At 46.2% G+C, this 24,215-nt stretch overlaps 1 protein-coding gene across 5 annotated transcripts in view; it reads right to left on the bottom strand.

The window, feature by feature from the left end:
• The window catches only part of TFDP2 (transcription factor Dp-2), a 91,301-nt gene that overhangs the window by 26,291 nt on the left and 40,795 nt on the right, over positions 1-24,215 (bottom strand). For 2 of the 5 annotated variants that reach the window (XM_056564460.1, XM_056564463.1), the window contains exon 1: positions 64-224. The exons of 2 other annotated variants lie outside the window; for them this stretch is intronic. In XM_056564460.1, the coding sequence (XP_056420435.1) occupies positions 64-96 (33 nt within the window). In that variant the 5' untranslated portion in view covers positions 97-224. Of the gene's footprint in view, positions 1-63; positions 225-1,397; positions 1,838-24,215 lie in introns of those variants that run through there. One more of the 5 variants, XM_056564464.1, reaches the window with a different exon arrangement.

Here is a 24,215-nt window from a genome sequence, read left to right as displayed (position 1 = left end):
TCTAAAAACCACTATGCTCAGCAAGCTCAGCCATCCGAAATGCAACGTTTCGACAATACTGACCAATGAGCATTTTTTGCAGGGGATAAAGACCATAACATGGGATTTTATATAAAACGGGAAACTCTATGAGGGAGATTTATCAAAACTTGTGCAGAGGAAAAGTGGACCAGTTGCCCATAACAACCAATCAGATCGCTTCTTTCATATTTCAGAGGCCTTTTTAAAAATGAAAGAAGCGATCTGATTGGTTGCTATGGGCAACTTTTCCTCTACACAGGTCTTGATGAATCTCCTCCTATGATCTTCTAAGCCAGTGTTTCCCAACCATGGCGTTTCAAAACTACAACTCCCAGCATGCAAAACTACAACTCCGGAGTACCCCTTTAAAACTCCCAGCATGCCCGGACAGCCTTCGGCTGTCCGGGCATGCTGGGAGTTTTAAAGGGGTACTCCGGTGAAAACCTTTTTTCTTTTAAATCAACTGGTGGCAGAAAGTTAAACAGATTTGTTAATTACTTCTATAAAAAAAAAATCTTAATCCTTCCTGTACTTATTAGCTGCTGAAAACTACAGAGGAAATTCTTTTCTTTTTGGAATGCTCTCTGATGACATCACAACCACAGTTCTCTCTGCTGACATTATTATAATAATAATAACGCTTTATTTATTGTTGTCCTTAGTGGGATTTGAACCCAAGTCCCCAGCACTGCAAGGCAGAAGTGCTAACCACTGAGCCACCATGCTGCCCTTAGCATCTGCTATGCATCTGCTATGCATCTGCTATGCATGGTTGCTAAAATGGACAGAGATGTCAGCAGAGAGCACTGTGCTCGTGATGTCATCAGTGTTCCAAAAAGAAAGGAATTTCCTCTGTAGCATTCAGCAGCTAATAAGTACTGGAAGGATTAAGATTTTTTAATAGAAGTCATTTACAAATATGTTTAACTTTCTGCCACCAGTTGATTTAAAAGAAAAAAGGTTTTCACCGGAGTACCCCTTTAAGTTTTGCAACACCTGGAGGCACGCTGGTTGGGAAACACTGTTCTACGCATAAACTGATTCACATAGGGGGAGATTAATCAAAACCTGTGCAGAGGAAAAGTTGCCCAGTTGCCCATAGCAACCAATCAGATTGCTTCTTTCATTTTGCAAAGGCCTTGTTAAACATGAAAGAAGCGATCTGATTGGTTGCTATGGGCAACTTTTCTCTTGACAGGTTTTGATAAATCTCCCCCATAAGCACCAGAAGGTCCCTTTATTGAAGGCGGCCCCAAATACTCAACCACATTCGGAAAGTATATAGAATATCAAACAGTACATGTATGCGAGATAAAAGAAGCGCAAAATATAAACAACGTGTGGCTATATATAGCAAAGGCAAACATCTCACATACAATGAAATACAGATACTGTAGACTAATCTGCTTTCCGGTACAGCCAAAGATGGGTTAATAGCCGTGAGCCAGAAGCCCGCAGCAGGTGTATAGAATAAAGACTAATGATGGTCACATGGGGGATCCAGAAATGGCCCCAATCGCTGGCAGTGCAGTCAGAGGCCCCCCAGAACACACGTCACTGCTGCTCTTGGCTGACCCCAGGTCCACCTCTCCGCTTTGATCTCCACCGGAAGCTAAGCTGGGACCCCAGGCTGCGGACCCTGCACTGGATGCTTTACTGCAGGTCTCAGAGACCCACAGAGAAAGACAGGCGCACTGTGACAATCATTCACACATCTTCTCCGGCTGCAAAAACATTTAAAGCTATAGCCGCGCATTGCTCCGGATCACGGTATTCTGGTTCTGCTCATTCATGTGTTGTAGGAGGGAATCATTATTTAAAAAAATAAAAAAATAAACATTCCAGGTCAGTTTTCCGGCTAGAATTCTTAGCTACTGAACCGTAAAGGATAAATATGTAGATGATGTAATTCTCTACTTTGTGGATGAAGGAGAAATGTTGACATTTATATTCATTAGGCCAGTGTTTCTCAACCAGCGAGCCTCCTGCTGTTGCAAAACTACTACTCCCAGCATGTCCGGACAGCCTTTGGCTGTTGAGTTGTATTCTGCACAGCAACAGCTGGAGGCACACAAATTGGAAAAAGACTGCATTAGTAACTAGAGATTGCTTCAACTGTTTGCATGATACTCTCTATATGGGTTTACGCTTAAAAAATAGTAACCAAATTAATTTGATTTTATTATATTTAACTAGAAATCAGTCCCCAAAGCAAAAAAAAAATTAAAATAAAATAAAAAAGAAAAGTCTAAAAAGGGGGGCCAGGTACTGTTTTCATTTTGTACGACTTCATTTATAAATTTTTTTTTTTTTCAGTTGAAGTAAATCTCAAGTACAGGTCAATAAAAAAGTTTCAGACACAACCATTGAGGTATTAAAGATTTATATGATTTATATTAGATATAACAACATAAACAGTAACATTGTAAATGCATAATACGAATAAAATGCATCCGGTCATAAGAGCTTATGATTGAAGTTCTGATTTTAAGGTTCGTGTGGGTCGAAACCAATGGGATCAGGATGGTCTTCTATTAGGACCCATGTTACATTGCACAAGAGCTAGAAATTCAACTGCAAGCACAGTCTAAGTGAAAAATCGATAATTTTGGGGGAGATTTATCAAAACCTGTCCAAAAGGTAAAGTGGCTGAGTTGCCCATAGCAACCAGATTGCTTCTTTAATTTTGCACAGGCCTTTTCAGAAATGAAAGGAGCGATCTGATTGGTTGCTATGGGCAACTCAGCAACTTTTCTTCTGGACAGGTTTTGATAAACAAGTTTTGGGTGATCAGCTGATCCTGAACAAATTTGCAGGTTTAGCACACAAATATCCAATCTGTACATGGATCTTTAGAATTATAGGACAGATGGAAGGGATGAGATATATACAGTCATAGCCATAAATGTTGGCACCCCTGAAATTTTTCAAGAAAATGAAGTATTTCTCACAGAAAAGGATTGCAGTAACACATGTTTTGCTATACACATGTTTATTCCCTTTGTGTGTATTGGAACCAAAAAAAGGGAGGAAAAAAAGCAAATTGGACATAATGTCACACCAAACTCCAAAAATGGGCTGGACAAAATTATTGGCACCCTTAATATTTGGTTGCACACCCTTTGGAAACAATAACTGAAATCAGTCGCTTCCTATAACCATCAATAAGCTTCTTACACCTCTCAGCCGGAATGTTGTACCACTTTTCCTTTGTAAACTGCTCCAGGTCTCTCTTATTGGAATGCGCCTTTTCCCAGCAGCAATTTTAAGATCTCTCCACAGGTGTTGAATGGGATTTAGATCTGGACTCATTGCTGCCACTTCAGAACTCTCCAGCGCTTTGTTGCCATCCATTTCTGGGGGCTTTTTGACATGTTTGGGGTCATTGTCCTGCTGGAAGACCCAAAATCTCGGACACAAACACAGCTTTCTGATACTGGGCTGTACAGTGCGACCCAAAATCCATTGGTAATCCTCAGATTTCATGATGCCTTGCACACATTAAAGCAAGGCACCCAGTGCCAGAGGCAGCAAAACAACCCCAAAACATCATTGAACCTCCACCATATTTCACTGTAGGTACTGTGTCCTTCACTTTCTAGGCCTCATTCCATTTTCGGTAAACAGTAGAATGATGTGCTTTACCAAAAAGCTCTATCTTGGTCTCATCTGTCCACAAGACATTTTCCCAGAAGGATTTTGGCTTAGGGTGGGTTCACACTACGTTTTCTCCCATACGGGAGCGCATACGGCAGGGGGTAGCTAAAACCTCGCGCTCCCGTATGCCTTCGTATGCGCTCCCGTATGTCATTCATTTCAATGAGCCGGCCGGAGTGCAACGTTCGGTCCGGTCGGCTCATTTTTGCGCCGTATGCGCTTTTACAACCGGACCTAAAACTGTGGTCAAACTGTGGTTGTAAAAGCGCATACGGCGCAAAAATTAGCCGACCGAACGTTTCACTCCGGCCGGCTCATTGAAATGAATGACATACAGGAGCGCATACGAAGGCATACGGGAGCGCAAGGTTTTAGCTCTCCCCTGCCGTATGCGCTCCCGTATGGGAGAAAACGTAGTGTGAACCCAGCCTTACTCAAGTTCATTTTGGTAAAATGTAGTTTTGCTTTTTTAGGTCTCTGTGTCAGCAGTGGGGTGCTCCTGGGTCTCCTGCCATAGCGTTTCATTTCAGTTAAATGTAGACGGATAGTTCGCGCCGACACTGATGCTTCCTGAGTCTGTAGGACAACTTGAATATTTTTGGAACTTGTTTGGGGCTGCTTATCCACCTTCCAGACTATCCTGCGTTGACACCTTTTATCAATTTTTCTCTTCCGTCCATGCCAAGGGAGATTAGCTACAGTGCCACGGGTTGAAAACCTCTTGATAATGTTGTGCACTGTGGACAAAGGCAAATCTAGAGAGATTGTTGATATTTTTCCACAATTTTGGTTCTCAAGTCCTCAGACAGTTCTCTTCTCCTCTTTCTGTTGTCCATGCTTAGTGTGGCACACACAGACACACAATGCAAAGACTAAGTGAACTTCTCTCCTTTTTATCTGCTTGCAGGTGTGATTTTTATATTGCCCACACCGGCTACTTGCCCCAGGTGAGTTTAAAGGAACATCACATACTTGAAACTAGAGATCGACCGATATCGATTTTTTAGGGCAGATACCGATAATCTGTGACCTTTCAGGCTGACAGCCGATAACAGATACCGATATTCCGGTATAAGTTATCGGCTATTTACCCTCCCCCCCCCCCCCCACCCGGCCCCGCAGAAGCCACTGCAGATCAATGAACTGCAGCGGCTTTTGCGGGCCCAGAGACCACCGCCGCCGCCCACTTCTCTCCCCCTGCCTGTCCTGGGGTCCTCCCTAGTCCAACTACCACCCCCGCTGCCCCATTGCCTCCCCCATCCCTGGTTTTATAATTACCTGTTCCCGGGGTTCGCGCTATTTCTGGCTCCGGCGGCGTCCTGAGCGGTCACTGTGCGCACTGACTGTGACTTCGCGTTGAGGACATCACTCGTCATTGCACTGCGCAGCGCGCAGGATGTTGCGTTGAGGACGTCACTCGTCATTGCGCTGCGCAGCGCGCAGGATGTTGCGTTGAGGACGTCACTCGTCATTGCGCTGCGCAGCACGCAGGAGCCAGAAGTAGCGTGGACCCCGGGCACCGGGGATGGGGGAGGCAATGGGGCAGCAGCGGTATTCTCTTGCCGGGGAGGAGGGGCATTATCGGCATGGTAATTGCCGATACCGATAATGTCCAAAATCTTGAATATCAGCAGATAATATCGGCCAAACTGATAATCGGTCGATTCCTACTTGAAACAATCTAATTTGTCCCAAATTTTGAAAGGATGCCAATCATTTTTGGAGTTTGGTGTGACATTATGTCCAATTTTCTTTTTTTTTTTCCTCCTTTTTTTGGTTTAGTTCCAATACACACAAAGGGAACAAACATGTGTATAGCAAAACATGTGTTACTGCAATCCTTTGTTTTGTGAGAAATACTTTATTTTACTAGAAACATTTCAGGGGTGCCAACATTTACGGCCATGACTGTAATAAGACATTGTGAACTTCCTTTACATGGATGCATTGTCCTTGATGTAACACATGAATGACAATACATCCCCTCAACTCCATCCCCCAGTCTCTATTGGGATACGGGCTGTTTTGCCATTAGGCAACCAACAGTGGGCCTGGGCATAGGTGGTCATCACTTAAGTGAGTAAAAGAATAATAAATACAAGTGATCTAGATGCTGAGAAACAATTTTCCTGCAGATTTGCTGGCACTCGATCCAGTAATCTAGTATACAAAAAAAGTCACCAAATTGTTGTGTTGGGTGCTCAGTGGTGCCTCCCAGATATTACCACACAATCCAAGCACGAGATGGTTTATTATGTAGTCCCAGCAAGATTATAATATTTATGTAATCTTTAGGGATCGACCGATATCATTTTTTTAGGGCCGATACCGATAATCGGTGCAGGTTAGGGCCGATAGCCGATAACTTATACCGATATTCCGGTATAAGTTATCGGCTATTTAACCCCCGTGACACCGCTGCAGATCATTGATTTAAAGCGGGCGCTTTAAATCAATGATCTGCAGTGGCTTTTGCGGGGCCATAGGCCGCCGCCACCACCCGCTTCTCTCCCCTTACCTGTCAGGGTGGTCCGGGCCATCCATCCATCGTTCCTGTAGCGTCCAGGGGCGTTCCGGGTGGAGGGTGGTCCGGTCCGGGCTGTCCTTCTCCGGCGGTCATCTTCTCCACTCCGGGAAGGCTCCGGCCTAGTACGCTGCATAGACGCCGCTGCGCAGTGACGCCCGTGCGCAGCGACGCACCTGACGTCACGGCGTAGCGGCGTCTATGCAGCGTACTAGGCCAGAGCCTGCCTGGAGTGGAGAAGAAGACCGTGGGAGAAGGACAGCCCGGACCGGACCACCCTCCACCCAGAACGCCCCCGGACGCTACAGGAACGATGGATGGATGGCCCGGACCACCCCCATTATGGGTAAGTTTAATTTTTTTATTGACTGGGAGGGTGGGGGAGGGGCCCGACCGGTATAGCGGTATGGGAAAAAATCCATACCGGTATACTGCCTAGCATCACGGTGGAGGGTGCGGTGGGTCGGCGGTGCGGCGGGTCGAGGGGGTGGCGGTCGCGGTGCGGTGGGGGCGGTGCATTATCGGCTTATCGGCAAGATAATTGCCGATACCGATAATGCCCAAAATCGTGATTATCGGCCGATAATATCGGCCATACCGATAATCGGTCGATCCCTAGTAATCTTTACTATTTATAAATGTATACCAGTTTGTGTGCCCCCCAGAGTGCAGCTACGCACTATGCAAAATTTAAATAACCCATTCAGGCAATGCCCATCTTTGGGACATTTTTGCTTTCTTGCAAACTGCTGCGTAAAAAGGGGTTATCCAGGGAAAAAAACTTATATATACACACATATAGCAAATAGCAATAGCAAACCTCTTCTACTCTGTGCAGTTCCCGAGACAAGCAGAGATGTCAGCAGAGAGCACTGTTGCCAGACAGAAAACAACAACTCAACTTCAGCAGCTGATAATTATTGAAAGGATTAAGATTTTTTAAATAGAAGTAATTTACAAATCTGTTTAACTTTCTGGAGCCAGTTGATATAAAAAAAGAAAAGAAAAAAAAAAGTTTTTCCCTGGAATACCCCTTTAACTCTACTCTGAAGGGGTGTGTGTATTAAGACATGGGAACAAATCATTCCCAATCAGGTCCCTAATACTGTTAAAGAAAATACTGCCACAGCCGTCTGGTCCTGTGAAAACCAATTAAGCTGTTTGCTTATCATGCAATAGTTGCCAGAATACCGCGGGTAATGTTACCTTGTGTCTCTCCTGCTCAGCGGGTTTGTTAGAGGAATTATTTTTACATGTGCAGTCAAACATTCCGAGCACTTTCTTACAAACAGAAAATTCACTTTAGTTTTCCAACACTTCACATCACCCTGGCTTAACCCATTCTGTCCCTGTGGTGCCCAGACTGGCAAAAAAGTGTCAATACGATTGTTCAGAATTGCGCTTCGTGGGTACAACATGAAAAAGAGTTCCACGGTCTGCTGGAAAGTTTATTGTTCTATTGTAGTCGCTACATAAAATCGCTATTGTGAACATATAAACACTGACAATATATTAATAGTCTATAGAGCAGCGTTTCCCAACCAGGGTGCCTCCAGATGTTGCAAAACTACAACTCCCAGCATGCCTGGACAGCCAAAGGCTGTCCAGGCATGCTGGGAGTTGTAGTTTTGCAACATCTGGAGGCACCTTGGTTGGGAAACGCTGCTCTATAGACTATTATTATATTGTGATTATGCTGGGAGTTGTAGTTTTGCAACATCTGGAGGCACCTTGGTTGGGAAACACTGCTCTATAGACTATTATTATATTATGATTATGCTGGGAGTTGTAGTTTTGCGACATCTGGAGGCACCCTGGTTGGGAAACACTGCTCTATAGACTATTATATTGTGGTTATGCTGGGAGTTGTAGTTTTGCAACATCTGGAGGCACCCTGGTTGGGAAACACTGCTCTATAGACTATTATATTGTGATTATGCTGGGAGTTGTAGTTTTGCAACATCTGGAGGCACCTTGGTTGGGAAACACTGCTCTATAGACTATTATATTGTGGTTATGCTGGGAGTTGTAGTTTTTCAACATCTGGAGGCACCCTGGTTGGGAAACACTGCTTTAGAGTAAATGCAAAACATTTAGATTCATCAAATTTAATATTGACTCCACCTCTACAAACATACTGAAAGGCCATGATGCCATCCATAGGGAGAGTGAAGCAGGTTGGCAGCATCCTGGTATGTTTTAGGATTGGTCCTGGTCAGCATTTGGCTATAGCTGGGGTCCTAGGTTCAAATCCCACCAAGGACTACATCTGCGAAGCAATGGACTACACAAAACAATGCAGCACTATCATTAAAGGGGCTGTCTCCTGAAGACCACTCCTGTCTATATGACCTATTCAGGCATATGTTCTCATAAAGGGGAGCTACATTCGGGCCCCATAAGAAGCCACTGTATGGTGCAGCTTAGGTTCTGGCTGATTCAAGCTGTCCTCCTATGACAAGGGTGGTCATTCATCTGCACGGACACCATGACATACAACACCTTCCTGTAGTGGCTGCTGTGGCAAAAATGCCCAAATGGTCGCAAACTTTCCTGGAAAATTTGCCATTCGGCTCAGGGGCCAGGTGCAGGGTCCGGGGCATATAGCCGATTGCCTAAGAGGGAAATGGGGGCACATTCTAAATGAGAAAGGAAAGAAAAAAGACGAAAGCGTCGCCTTGCGTATTACCCTTTACATATGGAGAGATAAATATTGTGGGGGAAACCCACAGGTCATATAGGTGGGTGCTCACCAGATAATATTAATAAGAGTGCATATCACCCAGTATTTGGGGTACTCACTGATGTCCGCAGAGCTGCTGTGTCGGGAGGTCCTAAGAAACAATCAGGTGCTTGTCCAGAAGAATATGTCCAGATGCAGGAAAAAAAGACCTTTGTTGTCCTGACAATCCCCGTTCGGTCATCAGAATGGGAGAAAGAAGGCTAAAAGTATTATCTGAGGAAGAGGGGAGCCCCCCTCGAAACGCGTCATCCACACTTTTATTATTTTTATAATTAAGCAATAAAGTTTAAATTTTACTTGAGGTCTACTTTTAGCCTTCTTTCTCCCATTCTGATGACCGAACGGGCAGCGCCGGGACAACAAAGGTCTTTTTTTCCTGCACCTGGACACATTCTAAATGGGGTTGTCTCAGAGAACCCCTTGAAATTTACAATATTGTGGTTCTGCACCAACACGCTACAGTAACATACAACGAATCCAGGACCAATGGGACTGAAATCAGTTTATCAAATATTAAAATTCCCCTATAAAAAAGGTAAAACAGATTTTTTTTCCTCAAGTTTTGTAAATTTTCACAATAAATTGCAGTTCTGCAAAAACTGCTTCACATGGAAGTGGAAAAGGATCTAGATCTGATATGGGCAGAATATTTTATGAGCTAAGCATAACAAGCTATAAGCCTAAAACAGTTAAAATGGGTCTCCACAAAAAAAAAAAAAAAAAATAAATAAATAAATAAAAACATTTACTGCTCATGTAACACCGGATAGCCGACCAAAGGCATCTGCTGCTGGACACCGGAGTACTGACCGAAGGCAAAATGGGAGATCAGCGCAGGAATGGAGGTAAGTTAATTGTTTTTTGTTGTTTTACACATGAGGGGACACTAATAACTGTGACACAGGGGGAGATGAAGAGACAAATAATGAACGACACAGGGAGAGATGAGGGGACACTAATGACTATGAACCAGTACAAGATGAGGGGACACTAATGACTGACACAGGGAGAGATGAGGGGACACTAATGACTGTGACACAGGGAGAGATGAGGGGACACTAATGACTGACACAGGGAGAGATGAGGGGACACTAATGACTGACACAGGGAGAGATGAGGGGACACTGATGACTGTGAACCAGTACAAGATGAGGGGACACTGATGACTGTGACACGGAGAGATGAGGGGACACTGATGACTGTGACACAGGGAGAGATGAGGCGACACTAATGACTGTGACACAGGGAGAGATGAGGGGACACTAATGACTGTGACACAGGGAGAGATGAGGGGACACCAATGACTGACACAGGGAGAGATGAGGGGACACTAATGACTGACACAGGGAGAGATGAAGCGACACTAATGACTGTGACACAGGGAGAGATGAGGGGACACTAATGACTGACACAGGGAGATGAGGGGACACTAATGACTGACACAGGGAGAGATGAGGGGATACTAATGACTGTGATACAGGGAGAGATGAGGGGACACTAATGACTGTGAACCAGTACAAGATGAGGGGACACTGATGACTTACACTGGGAGAGATGAGGGGACACTAATGGCTGTGAACCAGTACAAGATGAGGGGACACTGATGACTGTGACACAGTAAGAGATGAAGGGACGCTAATAACTGTGACACAGGGAGATGAGGGGACACTAATGACTGACACAGGGAGATGAGGGGACACTGATGACTGACACAGGGAGATGAGGGGACACTAATGACTGACACAGGGAGAGGAGGGGACACTGATGACTGACACAGTAAGAGATGAAGGGACACTAATAACTGTGACAGGGGGAGATGAAGAGAAATTATGAATGACACAGGGAGAGATGAGGGGACACTAATAACTGTGACACAGGGAGAGATGAGGGGACACTAATGACTGACACAGGGAGAGATGAGGGGACACTAATGACTGTGACACAGGGAGAGATGAGGGGACACTAATGACTGTGACACAGGGAGAGATGAGGGGACACTAATGACTGTGACACAGGGAGATATGAGGGGACACTAATGACTGTGACACAGGGAGAGATGAGGGGACACCAATGACTGACACAGGGAGAGATGAGGGGACACTAATGACTGACACAGGGAGAGATGAAGCGACACTAATGACTGTGACACAGGGAGAGATGCGGGGACACTAATGACTGACACAGGGAGAGATGAGGGGACACTAATGACTGTGACACAGGGAGAGATGAGGGGACACTAATGACTGTGATACAGGGAGAGATGAGGGGACACTAATGACTGTGAACCAGTACAAGATGAGGGGACACTGATGACTTACACTGGGAGAGATGAGGGAACACTAATGGCTGTGAACCAGTACAAGATGAGGGGACACTGATGACTGTGACACAGTAAGAGATGAAGGGACGCTAATAACTGTGACACAGGGAGATGAGGGGACACTAATGACTGACACAGGGAGATGAGGGGACACTGATGACTGACACAGGGAGATGAGGGGACACTGATGACTGACACAGGGAGAGGAGGGGACACTGATGACTGACACAGTAAGAGATGAAGGGACACTAATAACTGTGACAGGGGGAGATGAAGAGAAATTATGAATGACACAGGGAGAGATGAGGGGACACTAATAACTGTGACACAGGGAGAGATGAGGGGACACTAATGACTGTGACACAGGGAGAGATGAGGGGACACTAATAACTGTGACACAGGGAGAGATGAGGGGACACTAATGACTGTGACACAGGGAGAGATGAGGGGACACTAATGACTGTGACACAGGGAGAGATGAGGGGACACTAATGACTGTGACAGGGGGAGATGAAGAGACAAATTATGAATGACACAGGGAGAGATGAGGGGACACTAATGACTGTGACACAGGGAGAGATGAGGGGACACTAATGACTGTGACACGGAGAGATGAGGCGACACTAATGACTGACACAGGGAGAGATGAGGGGACACTAATGACTGACACAGGGAGAGATGAGGGGACACTGATGACTGTGAACCAGTACAAGATGAGGGGACACTGATGACTGTGACACAGTAAGAGATGAAGGGACGCTAATAACTGTGACACAGGGAGAGATGAGGGGACACTGATGACTGACACAGGGAGAGATGAGGGGACGCTAATGACTGTGACACAGTAACAGATGAAGGGACACTAATAACTGACAGGGGGAGATGAAGAGACAAATTATGAATGACACAGGGAGAGATGAGGGGACACTAATAACTGTGACACAGGGAGATGAAGAGACAAATTATGAATGACACAGGGAGAGAGATGAGGGGACACTAATGACTGTGACACAGGAAGAGATGAGGGGACACTAATGATTGTGACACAGGAAGAGATGAGGGGACACTAATGATTGTGACACAGGAAGAGATGAGGGGACAAACCCTGGGAATCATTGTGCCCATAGAGCAGTGTTTCCCAACCAGAGTGCCTAAAGTTGCTGCAAGACTCCTGCTAAAGGCTTTCCGGACATGCTGGGAGCTGTAGTGTTGCTTTGGCTGAAGGCACACTGGTTGGAAGACACTGCTCTATACTGGTTCCCAGGATTTGTCCAGATATGATCTTAGCATTGAATAGTATATAATCATACACTTATCTAGAATATACTGCTCACAGACAGCAAAAGATCCAACATAGATATGTGCATTCCCATGATGCACACTGCTTACATAACAAGGGATGTATTCAGATAGAGAGGACTATGAGGGGAATTACGGAGGAGTGAGGTTGTGTAGGCTTTGTTGTTTCACTCTGCACAGGATGGCGTCTTACTAAAAAAAAAGATGGGGAGTATATGAGTTGTTTGTGTTATTCCTTCCTCCCCTCGGCGGCCTCCTTATTCATCTCTCCTCAGAGTATATATACTAGTTCTGACTTCATTCACTACGTGTTTTTATTTTCTTTCCACAAGACGGAAACAAAAAAATGGACACACTGAGGAGTTTATAATGTGCGCTGCAGGTTGATATTCACAAGGAAAAAGAATGGGATTCTGCTGCAGAAAGCACACAGCAGAATTCCGGACTCCACAGAACCTGTTCATTCTTTTGGATATGCATTTCTGTCAGTGGTGACTGTTCATAGCCGAGCAGTCCTGTGGTGCACAGAATGTCCGGCCGGGATTTTTCCAGGAGGACATTCCGTAGTGTGAACCCAGCCTAACACTTTGTCTAATGCAGGATAGTCACTTCAGAGTTCGTCACTTCTTCTACCACATGGAAAGATATAAGAAGAAAACTCAGGCAGTAGGTCACACAGTGTATGCACAGCGTATTTCACAATGCGCAAAATATGCAGCACAGTGGGTAATACGCCACCTCCGATGAGCAGACCCACAGGGCCAGTAACCTTACAGAGCACACGGGGCCAGCCTCCTAACCTTACAGTGCACACGGGGCCAGCCTCCTAACCTTACAGTGCACACGGGGCCAGCCTCCTAACCTTACAGTGCACACGGGGCCAGCCTCCTAACCTTACAGTGCACACGGGGCCAGCCTCCTAACCTTACAGTGCACACGGGGCCAGCCTCCTAACCTTACAGTGCACACGGGGCCAGCCTCCTAACCTTACAGTGCACACGGGGCCAGCCTCCTAACCTTACAGTGCACACGGGGCCAGCCTCCTAACCTTACAGTGCACACGGGGCCAGCCTCCTAACCTTACAGTGCACACGGGGCCAGCCTCCTAACCTTACAGTGCACACGGGGCCAGCCTCCTAACCTTACAGTGCACACGGGGCCAGCCTCCTAACCTTACAGTGCACACGGGGCCCGCCTCCTAACCTTACAGTGCACACGGGGCCAGCCTCCTAACCTTACAGTGCACACGGGGCCAGCCTCCTAACCTTACAGTGCACACGGGGCCAGCCTCCTAACCTTACAGTGCACACGGGGCCAGCCTCCTAACCTCACAGTGCACACGGGGCCAGCCTCCTAACCTCACAGTGCACACGGGGCCAGCCTCCTAACCTCACAGTGCACACGGGGCCAGCCTCCTAACCTCACAGTGCACACGGGGCCAGCCTCCTAACCTTACAGTGCACACGGGGCCAGCCTCCTAACCTTACAGTGCACACGGGGCCCGCCTACTAACCTTACAGTGCACACAGGGCCAGCCTCCTAACCTTACAGTGCACACGGGGCCAGCCTCCTAACCTTACAGTGCACACGGGGCCAGCCTCCTAACCTTACAGTGCACACGGGGCCAGCCTCCTAACCTTACAGTGCACACGGGGCCCGCCTACTAACTTTACAGTGCACACAGGGCCAGCCTCCAAACCTTACAGTGCACACAGGGCCAGCCTCCAAACCTTACAGTGCACACGGGGCCAGCTTCCTAACCTTACAGTGCACACGGGGCCCGCCTCCTAACCTTACAGTGCACACGGGGCCAGCCTCCTAACCTTACAGTGCACACAGGGCCAGCCTCCTAACCTTACAGTGCACACGGGGCCCGCCTACTAACCTTACAGTGCACACGGGGCCAGCCTCCTAACCTTACAGTGCACACGGGGCCAGCCTCCTAACCTTACAGTGCACACGGGGCCAGCCTCCTAACCTTACAGTGCACACGGGGCCAGCCTCCTAACCTTACAGTGCACACGGGGCCCGCCTCCTAACCTTACAGTGCACACGGGGCCAGCCTCCTAACCTTACAGTGCACACGGGGCCAGCCTCCTAACCTTACAGTGCACACGGGGCCAGCCTCCTAACCTCACAGTGCACACGGGGCCAGCCTCCTAACCTCACAGTGCACACGGGGCCAGCCTCCTAACCTCACAGTGCACACGGGGCCAGCCTCCTAACCTCACAGTGCACACGGGGCCAGCCTCCTAACCTCACAGTGCACACGGGGCCAGCCTCCTAACCTCACAGTGCACACGGGGCCAGCCTCCTAACCTTACAGTGCACACGGGGCCAGCCTCCTAACCTTACAGTGCACACGGGGCCCGCCTACTAACCTTACAGTGCACACAGGGCCAGCCTCCTAACCTTACAGTGCACACGGGGCCAGCCTCCTAACCTTACAGTGCACACGGGGCCAGCCTCCTAACCTTACAGTGCACACGGGGCCAGCCTCCTAACCTTACAGTGCACACGGGGCCCGCCTACTAACTTTACAGTGCACACAGGGCCAGCCTCCAAACCTTACAGTGCACACAGGGCCAGCCTCCAAACCTTACAGTGCACACGGGGCCAGCTTCCTAACCTTACAGTGCACACGGGGCCCGCCTCCTAACCTTACAGTGCACACGGGGCCAGCCTCCTAACCTTACAGTGCACACAGGGCCAGCCTCCTAACCTTACAGTGCACACGGGGCCCGCCTACTAACCTTACAGTGCACACGGGGCCAGCCTCCTAACCTTACAGTGCACACGGGGCCAGCCTCCTAACCTTACAGTGCACACGGGGCCAGCCTCCTAACCTTACAGTGCACACGGGGCCAGCCTCCTAACCTTACAGTGCACACAGGGCCAGCCTCCTAACCTTACAGTGCACATGGGGCCCGCCTCCTAACCTTACAGTGCACACGGGGCCCGCCTCCTAACCTTACAGTGCACACGGGGCCAGCCTCCTAACCTTACAGTGCACACGGGGCCAGCCTCCTAACCTTACAGTGCACACGGGGCCAGCCTCCTAACCTTACAGTGCACACGGGGCCAGCCTCCAAACCTTACAGTGCACACGGGGCCAGATTCCTAACCTTACAGTGCACACGGGGCCCGCCTCCTAACCTTACAGTGCACACGGGGCCAGCCTCCTAACCTTACAGTGCACACGGGGCCAGCCTCCTAACCTTACAGTGCACACAGGGCAGGCCTCCTAAACTTACAGTGCACACGGGGCCCGCCTCCTAACCTTACAGTGCACACGGGGCCCGCCTCCTAACCTTACAGTGCACACGGGGCCCGCCTCCTAACCTTACAGTGCACACGGGGCCCGTCTCCTAACCTTACAGTGCACATGGGGCCCGCTTCCTAACCTTACAGTGCACACGGGGCCAGCCTACTAACCTTACAGTGCACACAGGGCCAGCCTCCTAACCTTACAGTGCACACGGGGCCAGCCTCCTAACCTTACAGTGCACACAGGGCCAGCCTCCTAACCTTACAGTGCACACGGGGCCCGCCTCCTAACCTTACAGTGCACACGGGGCCCGCCTCCTAACCTTACAGTGCACACGGGGCCCGTCTCCTAACCTTACAGTGCACATGGGGCCCGCTTCCTAACCTTACAGTGCACACGGGGCCAGCCTACTAACCTTACAGTGCACACATGGCCAGCCTCCTAACCTTACAGTGCACACGGGGCCAGCCTACTAACCTTACAGTGCACACGGGGCCAGCCTACTAACCTTACAGTGCACACAGGGCCAGCCTCCTAACCTTACAGTGCACACGGGGCTGCCACTGGATAGCCCTGAGTGTCTGCACATCAGAGAATACGCAGTGTATTTGCCGCTGCGCAGCTGATTTTGCCCAGAGTGAAGCATGCTGCATATATGCTACGTGTGACCCTACACTAAAAGGCTTGTCCAGTTAAGGAAACTGGACAAACAGGACATTTTGACAATGGAAAAGTTTTTATCAACCAGAATGGCCCCTTAGGCTTACATTATCAGTCTGGTCACATGATACAGAGCCTGTAGAGAACATGCTAGGCCCGCACTAATCCCGGTTTCTCCTGACCCCAACCCATCAACTCTTTTCAGGTGACTATATGACATATCAAAAGTTTTCTTTAAAAAAAAAAAAACACTGTTATAAGGTTATATAGATTTGGCGTAGGGTCACACATTGCGCATCCACAGCGTATTTTATGCTGCGGATGCCCCGACGACATTAACAAGTGCAAGTGCTGCAGCTGGGCTGAGCTACCTGGCCGCAGCAGGAAGCTGGCACTTGTGACTACCGTTGGCGCATGTGCAGCGTGAAATATGCTGCAGACGCACAACCTGTAACCCTTCCCTTATAAAGCTTAGCATGCCAGGCCTTCACAGAGGTTGAATGGACACCGTGCTCTCTGCTGCCATCTCTCTGTGTTGAAAGACACACGAACATTTTAAAGGGGGAGCATATGTAGGAGGAAGGAGAAGGGGGTGCATCTCCATATCCAGCACAGGGGAAGGCCAAACCTCTTGTTCCTAATAATCAGAGTTATAGGACACAAACAGATGGGGGCAACAGAGAGCACTGTGCCAATCAAAGGTATCTGTAGTAATATCAGGAAGTATTACTTTACTGAGAGAGTAGTGGATGCATGGAATAGCATAGTGGTAGCTGCAAATACAGTGAATGAGTTTAAAAAGGGGTACTCCGCTGGAAAACTTTTTTTTTCTTTTTAATCAACAAGTTAAACAGATTTGTAAATTACTTCAATTAAAAAATCTTAATCCTTCCAGTACTTATTAGCTGCTGAATACTAAAGAGGAAATTCTTTTCTTTTTGGACCACAGTGCTCTCTGCTGACATCTCTGTCCATTTTAGGAAATGTCCAGAGCAGCATATGTTTTCTATGGAGATTTTCTCCTACTCTGGACAGTTCTTAAAATGGACAGAGATGTCAGCAGAGAGCACTGTGGTCAGGATGTCAGCAGACAGTTCTGTGTTCCAAAAAGAAAAGAATTTCCTCTGTAGTATTCCGCAGCTAATAAGTACTGGAAGGATTAAGATTTTTAATAGAAGTCATTTACAAATCTGTTTAACTTTCTAGCACCAGTTGATCAAAAAATAAATAAAATTAAAAATTAAAAAATTAAAAATAAAAAGGTTTCCACCGGAGTATCCCTTTAAGCATGTATGGGATAGGCAAAAGGCTATCCTTCATATAAGATAGAGATAGGCATAAGGCTATCCTTCACATAAAGATAGAGATAGGGATAAGGCTATCCTTCATACAAGATAAGGATAGGCATAAGGCTATCCTTCATATAAGATAGGGATAGGTATAAGGCTATCCTTCATATAAGATAGAGATAGGGATAAGGCTAGCCTTCATATAAGATAGGGATATGCATAAGGCTATCCTTCATATAAGATAGAGATAGGGATAAGGCTATCCTTCATATAAGATAGGGATAGGGATAAGGCGATCCTTCATATAAGATAGAGATAGGTATAAGGCTATCCTTCATATAAGATAGGGATAGGGATAAGGCTAGCCTTCATATAAGATAGGAATAAGCATAAGGCTATCCTTCATATACAATAGGACCAGGGACTATACATAGTATTCAGATTACTGGGCAGACTAGATGGGCCAAATGGTTCTTATCTGCCGACACATTCTATGTTTCTATGTAACTGGCTCAGTAGATATGTAAAATAGAGTATTGGTTTCTATCCTCTAATTTAGCAGAAACTGAAGCAATTTACATTCTTTTCATAGGAAACCAATTCCCCCATGTTGTGTGTTCACTTATCTACGGTAAAGAAAAGTTCAGCACTGTAATATGCTGACACTATGAAAATAACAGGAAACAAGTATTGTAGAAGGGAGGGGTGTGCCGCTTGTTGGTAAATAACAATTAGTAATGCCGTTTGTAACTAGGGTTTTTTTAGTATTAAGGCTTTGACACTAGTGTTACAGTGACCACAGAAAATAAATGTAAGGCCTTGTTCACACCACAATTTGTGCCCCCGAGAAAAGGATAAGTCGCGAAAATGTCAAAAAGAAATGCCGACGTGTCTGCCCTCGGACAGGCACGGGCCCCATCCATTTCAGGGGCCCGAGCATAGTCAGCTCTACATTCGGGTCATTTCCCAAGCGTTTACAAGTTTTGGTTAGAGATACGGATACGTTGGGGGCAAATGACCGAAATGTCGTCACTAGAGGACTATGCTCCGGTCACTATAATGAACGGGGCCCGAGCCAGTCTGGGCACGGACAGGTCGACATGTCATTTTGACATTTTTTCAACACATCCGTGCCTCAGAGAGACAAATTGTAATGTGAACTGAGCCTATTATGTGAATTATAAGAAAGTACAGGCACTGCACAGCTGGGTATGGGGAAAAGAAGTAGAACAATAGTGACATCTAGTGTCTAAAGTATGCAGTGCAACTTAAGCATCTAAAATACTGTTTGTGGTGTGTCATATAGAATTGTCTTATTTATTTATAAATATACATGTTCTCTTTTCCTTTCTTTATAAGGTCTATTCCCATCTCCTTGTTTCTTGCCTGTGGCCAAAGGGGGGGGGGGGGATCCAGCACATTCCCTGGTTGTCCAGTGCCATTCTGCATACCCCCGGAAGCCATTTTAGTGACAATTTAGCAACTATTGCGAGTGCGGCTTGTAGCACAGAGCCCGGCAGCCACAGATACATGATTGTTGCAGAGAGGAGCGAAAGGAAGCAGAACATCGGGTGTGTTGGGCCTCCTCTTCACTACATAGGCTGCCAGGGGCCACAGTTGCGCATATTATATATATACACACATAGTAATAATCATATAAATATGTGTAAGTTGTGAACTTTGGAAATTTCCCGACCAACTATTCTATTTTCATAATCTATTAATTATTATCAATAAATCGATTCGTTGTTTCAGCCCTATAAAAATCCTTGTTGTACCTTTTTTTTTTTTTTTTTTTTTTTTTTTTAAATAAAGCTGCACAGGCTGCATCTATATTCATTTCTATATTAGCCCAAGTAAGGAGATACTTCAATACTTCATCCCAAGCCTTTATTTTTCTTGACTTAAAGGGGTACTCCGGTGGAAAACTTTTTTTTTTTTTTTAAATCAACTGGTGCCAGAAAGTTAAACAGATTTGTATATTACTTCTATTAAAAAAATCTTAATCCTTCCAGTACTTATTAGCTGCTGAATACTACAGAGGAAATTATTTTCTTTTTGGAACACAGTGCTTTCTACTGACGTCACGAGCACAGTGCTCTCTGCTGACATCTCTGTCCGTTTTAGGAACTGACCAGAGCAGCACATGTTTGCTATGGGGATTTTCTCCTACTCTGGACAGTTCTTAAAATGGACAGAGATGTCAGCAGAGAGCACTGTGGTTGTGATGTCCGCAGAGAGCTCTGTGTTCCAAAAAGAAAATAATTTCCTCTGTAGTATTCAGCAGCTAATAAGTACTGGAAGGATCAAGATTTTTTTTATAGAAGTAATTTACAAATCTGTTCAACTTTCTGGCACCATTTGATTTAAAAATAAAATAAAATAAAAGTTTTCCACTGGAGTATTTATTAATTATAAAAAGAAGGGGGGGGGGGATTTTTTTATTTTATTTTTTTAACCTTTTATGCAACAAATGAAAAGGGACACATTCGGTCACTGCAAAGTTTCCCAACCAGGGTGCCTCCAGCTGTTGCAAAACTACAACTCCCAGCATGCACGGACAGCCGTTGGCTGTCCGTGCATGCTGGGAGTTGTAGTTTTGCAACAGCTGGAGGCACCCTGGTTGGGAAATACTGGGTCCAGATACCAACAATTCAACATGCGGCCCAGAGACAGCAAAGAAAGGACCATTTAGGTGACCCAGTGACCAGAGAGAAGGCTCATAAGATCTAATATGGCTAATCATGGTAACTAATAGGCACCTACATCTTGTCAAAGATACCGGAAGCATTCAACAGCTGAGCTAATACTACAGGCTACACACCAGGGGCCAGAAGCAAAACATATATTAAAAAATTTAAAGCATGAAGTTTATAGAACAATATAAATTGAGACATATATGGAATCTGTATTACACAATCTGCAGTGATAAAAATATAAATAATATTTTTTTTATTAACAATATATATATATATATATATATATATATATATATATATTTCTATATCTATATATCTATATATATATTATTTTTTTATTCTAATTATTATTAATACATTTTTTTCAATTGTTATTTTTTTCCCTTTCTTTTGTATGGCCGAAATCATGCACAACTAACTAAAGTCTGCATGCTGCTCAGACAGCTGAAGGATTTCTGATGTGTAAATGTAAAAAAAAAATAAAAAGTGTATCATGCGAGATGCATATACTAAAACATTTTGTGTTTGCTTTGGTATATGCATATTTGGTTTATTTCTGGAATGTAAAGCATGGTACACTTGTACGTGTGTAAAAACCAACATTTTCACTAGAGGGAGACATAGAACGCCTCCCACGAGTTTGTATCGCATGTAATTCATTCTTTATCCACTAGAGGGAGATATTACAGCTTTTAGAAGCAAAGACTAAGCGCATTAGGTGCCCAGCATAGCGAGACCAGGTCATGTCATTGTAGCTTAAAAACTGTTTCTAAGGGACATCCGGACTGGCATGAGGTTGTGTAAAGATTTGAGTGTGGACGCAAAAATTTCGCAAAAAAAAATTAATAAAAAAGTCACATTCGACATATGGCCAACTACTGCAAAAAGCTGACCGTGACACACTGCATTCAAGAGTCTAAAAGCAGGGGTCTCAAACCAAGACCAAGGGTCTCAAACTGGTGGCCCTCCAGATATTGCAAAACTTCAACTCCCAGCATGCCCGACAATCATTAGCTGCAGCAAATGGCTGTCTGGGCATGTCCAAGGGCATGCTGGGAGTTGAAGTCTTGAAACATCTGGAGGGCCACCAGTTTGAGACCCTTGGTCAAAATCTGTGGTCTTCAACCTGCGGACCTCCAGATGTTGCAAAACTACAACTCCCAGCATGCCCAGACAGCCGTTGGCTGTCCGGGCATGCTGAGAGTTGTAGTTTTGCAACAACTGGAGGTCCGCAGGTTGAAGACCACTGGTCTAAATAATTTACCAAAAATATGGCGCTTTTTCACCCACTGTGCAAAAATGTGTGGGGATAACCAATATGAATTCTACCACAAAAAAGTATAGTCCTTTGCATTTGGTATACAGCAGTGGTCTCCAAACTGTGGACCTCCAAATGTTGCAGAACTGCAACTCCTAGCATTGTGGGAGTTGTAGTTTTGCAACATCTGGATGTCCACAGTTTGAAGACCACTGGTATACAGCATTTTCAGTGTGTCCTGGAGACAGACACCCTCTGAAAAGTCATCCATGCATAATAAATCCCTATTCAAACAATGCAGCTCAGCAGAGGCCACCGCTTACTAAGCAGGAGGGTCCTAGGAAATGATAATAAAATAAAAATTATACTCCTACATACAGTGTTGCATATTCATGTACAGCCATACAGTGAATGTATTCATTCACACAATGGCAGAGTGGCGGGTACAAAACCATTTTGCATAAGGAATTTATAAGAATGTACGGTCATTGCAATGAATGTCAGTATTATTCACTGCACTGACATACTCTACACCAGTGTTTCCCAACCAGGGTGCCTCCAGCTGTTGCAAAACTACAACCCCCAGCATGCCCGGACAGCCGTTGGCTGTCCGGGCATGCTGGGGGTTGTAGTTTTGCAACAGCTGGAGGCACCCTGGTTGGGAAACACTGCTAAATACAGAATCCCAGTGACATGGGCCCCCTGAGAAGACATATGCTACCTCCCAGGGCCTACTTTATTCCCTGTCCTTATGTCTGACTCCTCCTGGGACATGTTTACTAGGGAAATACATCTTTAGAACCTTGCGGCTCCATTGACGGCACACAACAGAAAACACAAAAGAGACGTTACGAGTTCCTGTTCTACAACACACCTGCCATACACGGACATCCTCTGCTAACCGTCAGCCAGGCGCTCAGCTCCCATGTGAATACAGGACTATACTCTGCCCTGCAATCTAGATACACAGCCCATACTATGTACGACTAGCAAAACCAGTATATACATAAAGTGTTCAGACTGATCATACAGAGATGACAGATAGAAAGACAGATCGCAGCCCCGCTTCAGCTAGCCCGGTCCTAGGCCGTGATCAAGGTCCAGAGAAATAATCCAACCAAAGACTGCGGCACGCAAATTGGTGAAAAATTCTACTTTTAATCCAACACGATCCAAAAATAAAGTGATAGTGATGTATTGGTTTGAGAGAGGTTGTATGGTCGACGAATTGGTATAGATACATAAATAAATAAATCTAAGCAGCGGTCTGCAGACTTTGGCATAACTACAACTCCCAGCATGCCCGGACAGCCATTGGCAGTGGACAGCAGTAGTGCCACTCACATTTTCTTTTATTGCCTACAATATAGAGAGCGGCTGGCAAGGAGATAAAATTTGCAGCAGTACTGACCCATGAGGATCCAACCAAAAAAATGGGTAGGATTACCGTATTTTTACTCACTTAAAAATGGGTACTCCAGTGGAAAACTATTTTTTTCATCTCAACTGGCTCCAGAAAGTTAAACAAATTTGTAAATGACTCCTGTTAAAAAAAAAAATCTTAACCCTTCCAGTATTTAGCTGCTGTATGATCCACAGGAAGGTGTGTAGTTCTTTTCTGTCAGACAACAGTGCTCTCTGCTGCCACCTCTGTCTGTGTCAGGAACTGTCCAGAGAAGTAATAAATCCCCATAGCAAACCTCTCCTGCTCTGGACAGTTCCTGACATGGAAAGGGGTGGCAGCAGAGAGCACTGTGGTCAGACTGGAATGAACTACACAACCTCTTGTGGAGCATACAGCAGCTGATAAGTACTGAAAGGATTAAGATTCTTTAATAGAAGTAATTTACAAATCTGTATAACTTTCTGGAACCAGTTAATTTGAAAAAAAAAAAAAAAAAATTTCACTGAAATACCCCTTTAACCCCTTCCCGACCTATGACATACCTGTACGTCATGGGTGGCAAGGTGTTCCCGACCCATGACATACAGGTACGTCATGAACATTACTGCCGCTACTCGCGGCATCCCGCAGCTCCCGGAAAGATGGTAGCCATCACTGATAGCCAGCCATCTTACCATGCGACCACGGGGGGGGGGGGGTTTCATCCCCCACCCCCCCCAGCGATCGCTGCTATCAGCTGGTCAAATCTGACTAGCTGATAGCAGCACGGTGTGTGAGTCCCGATCACGGGGATCGGGACACACACCGCTCTGCTAAGTGTCCCTGATCGGTCCCCCGGCGTCACTTACCCGTCCGAGCGGTGTCCCGAGCGGTCCCGGCGTCCTCCATGCGGTCCCGGCTGCGCTGCGTCCCGGCGATGAGTTTGCAGCAGCAGTGCGGCATCTTCATTGGCAGCAGTGAGATCGCCGTAAAGCGATCTCACTGCTGCCTCTGGGAGTTTCAAAACTGCAACTCCCAGCATGCCCAGACAGCCTTTGGCTTTCTGGGCATGCTGGGAGTTGTAGTTTTGCAA

Source organism: Hyla sarda, chromosome 3, assembly GCF_029499605.1.
Source record: "Hyla sarda isolate aHylSar1 chromosome 3, aHylSar1.hap1, whole genome shotgun sequence".
NCBI lineage: Eukaryota > Metazoa > Chordata > Amphibia > Anura > Hylidae > Hyla > Hyla sarda.
This window is presented reverse-complemented; position numbering and strand designations above follow the sequence as displayed.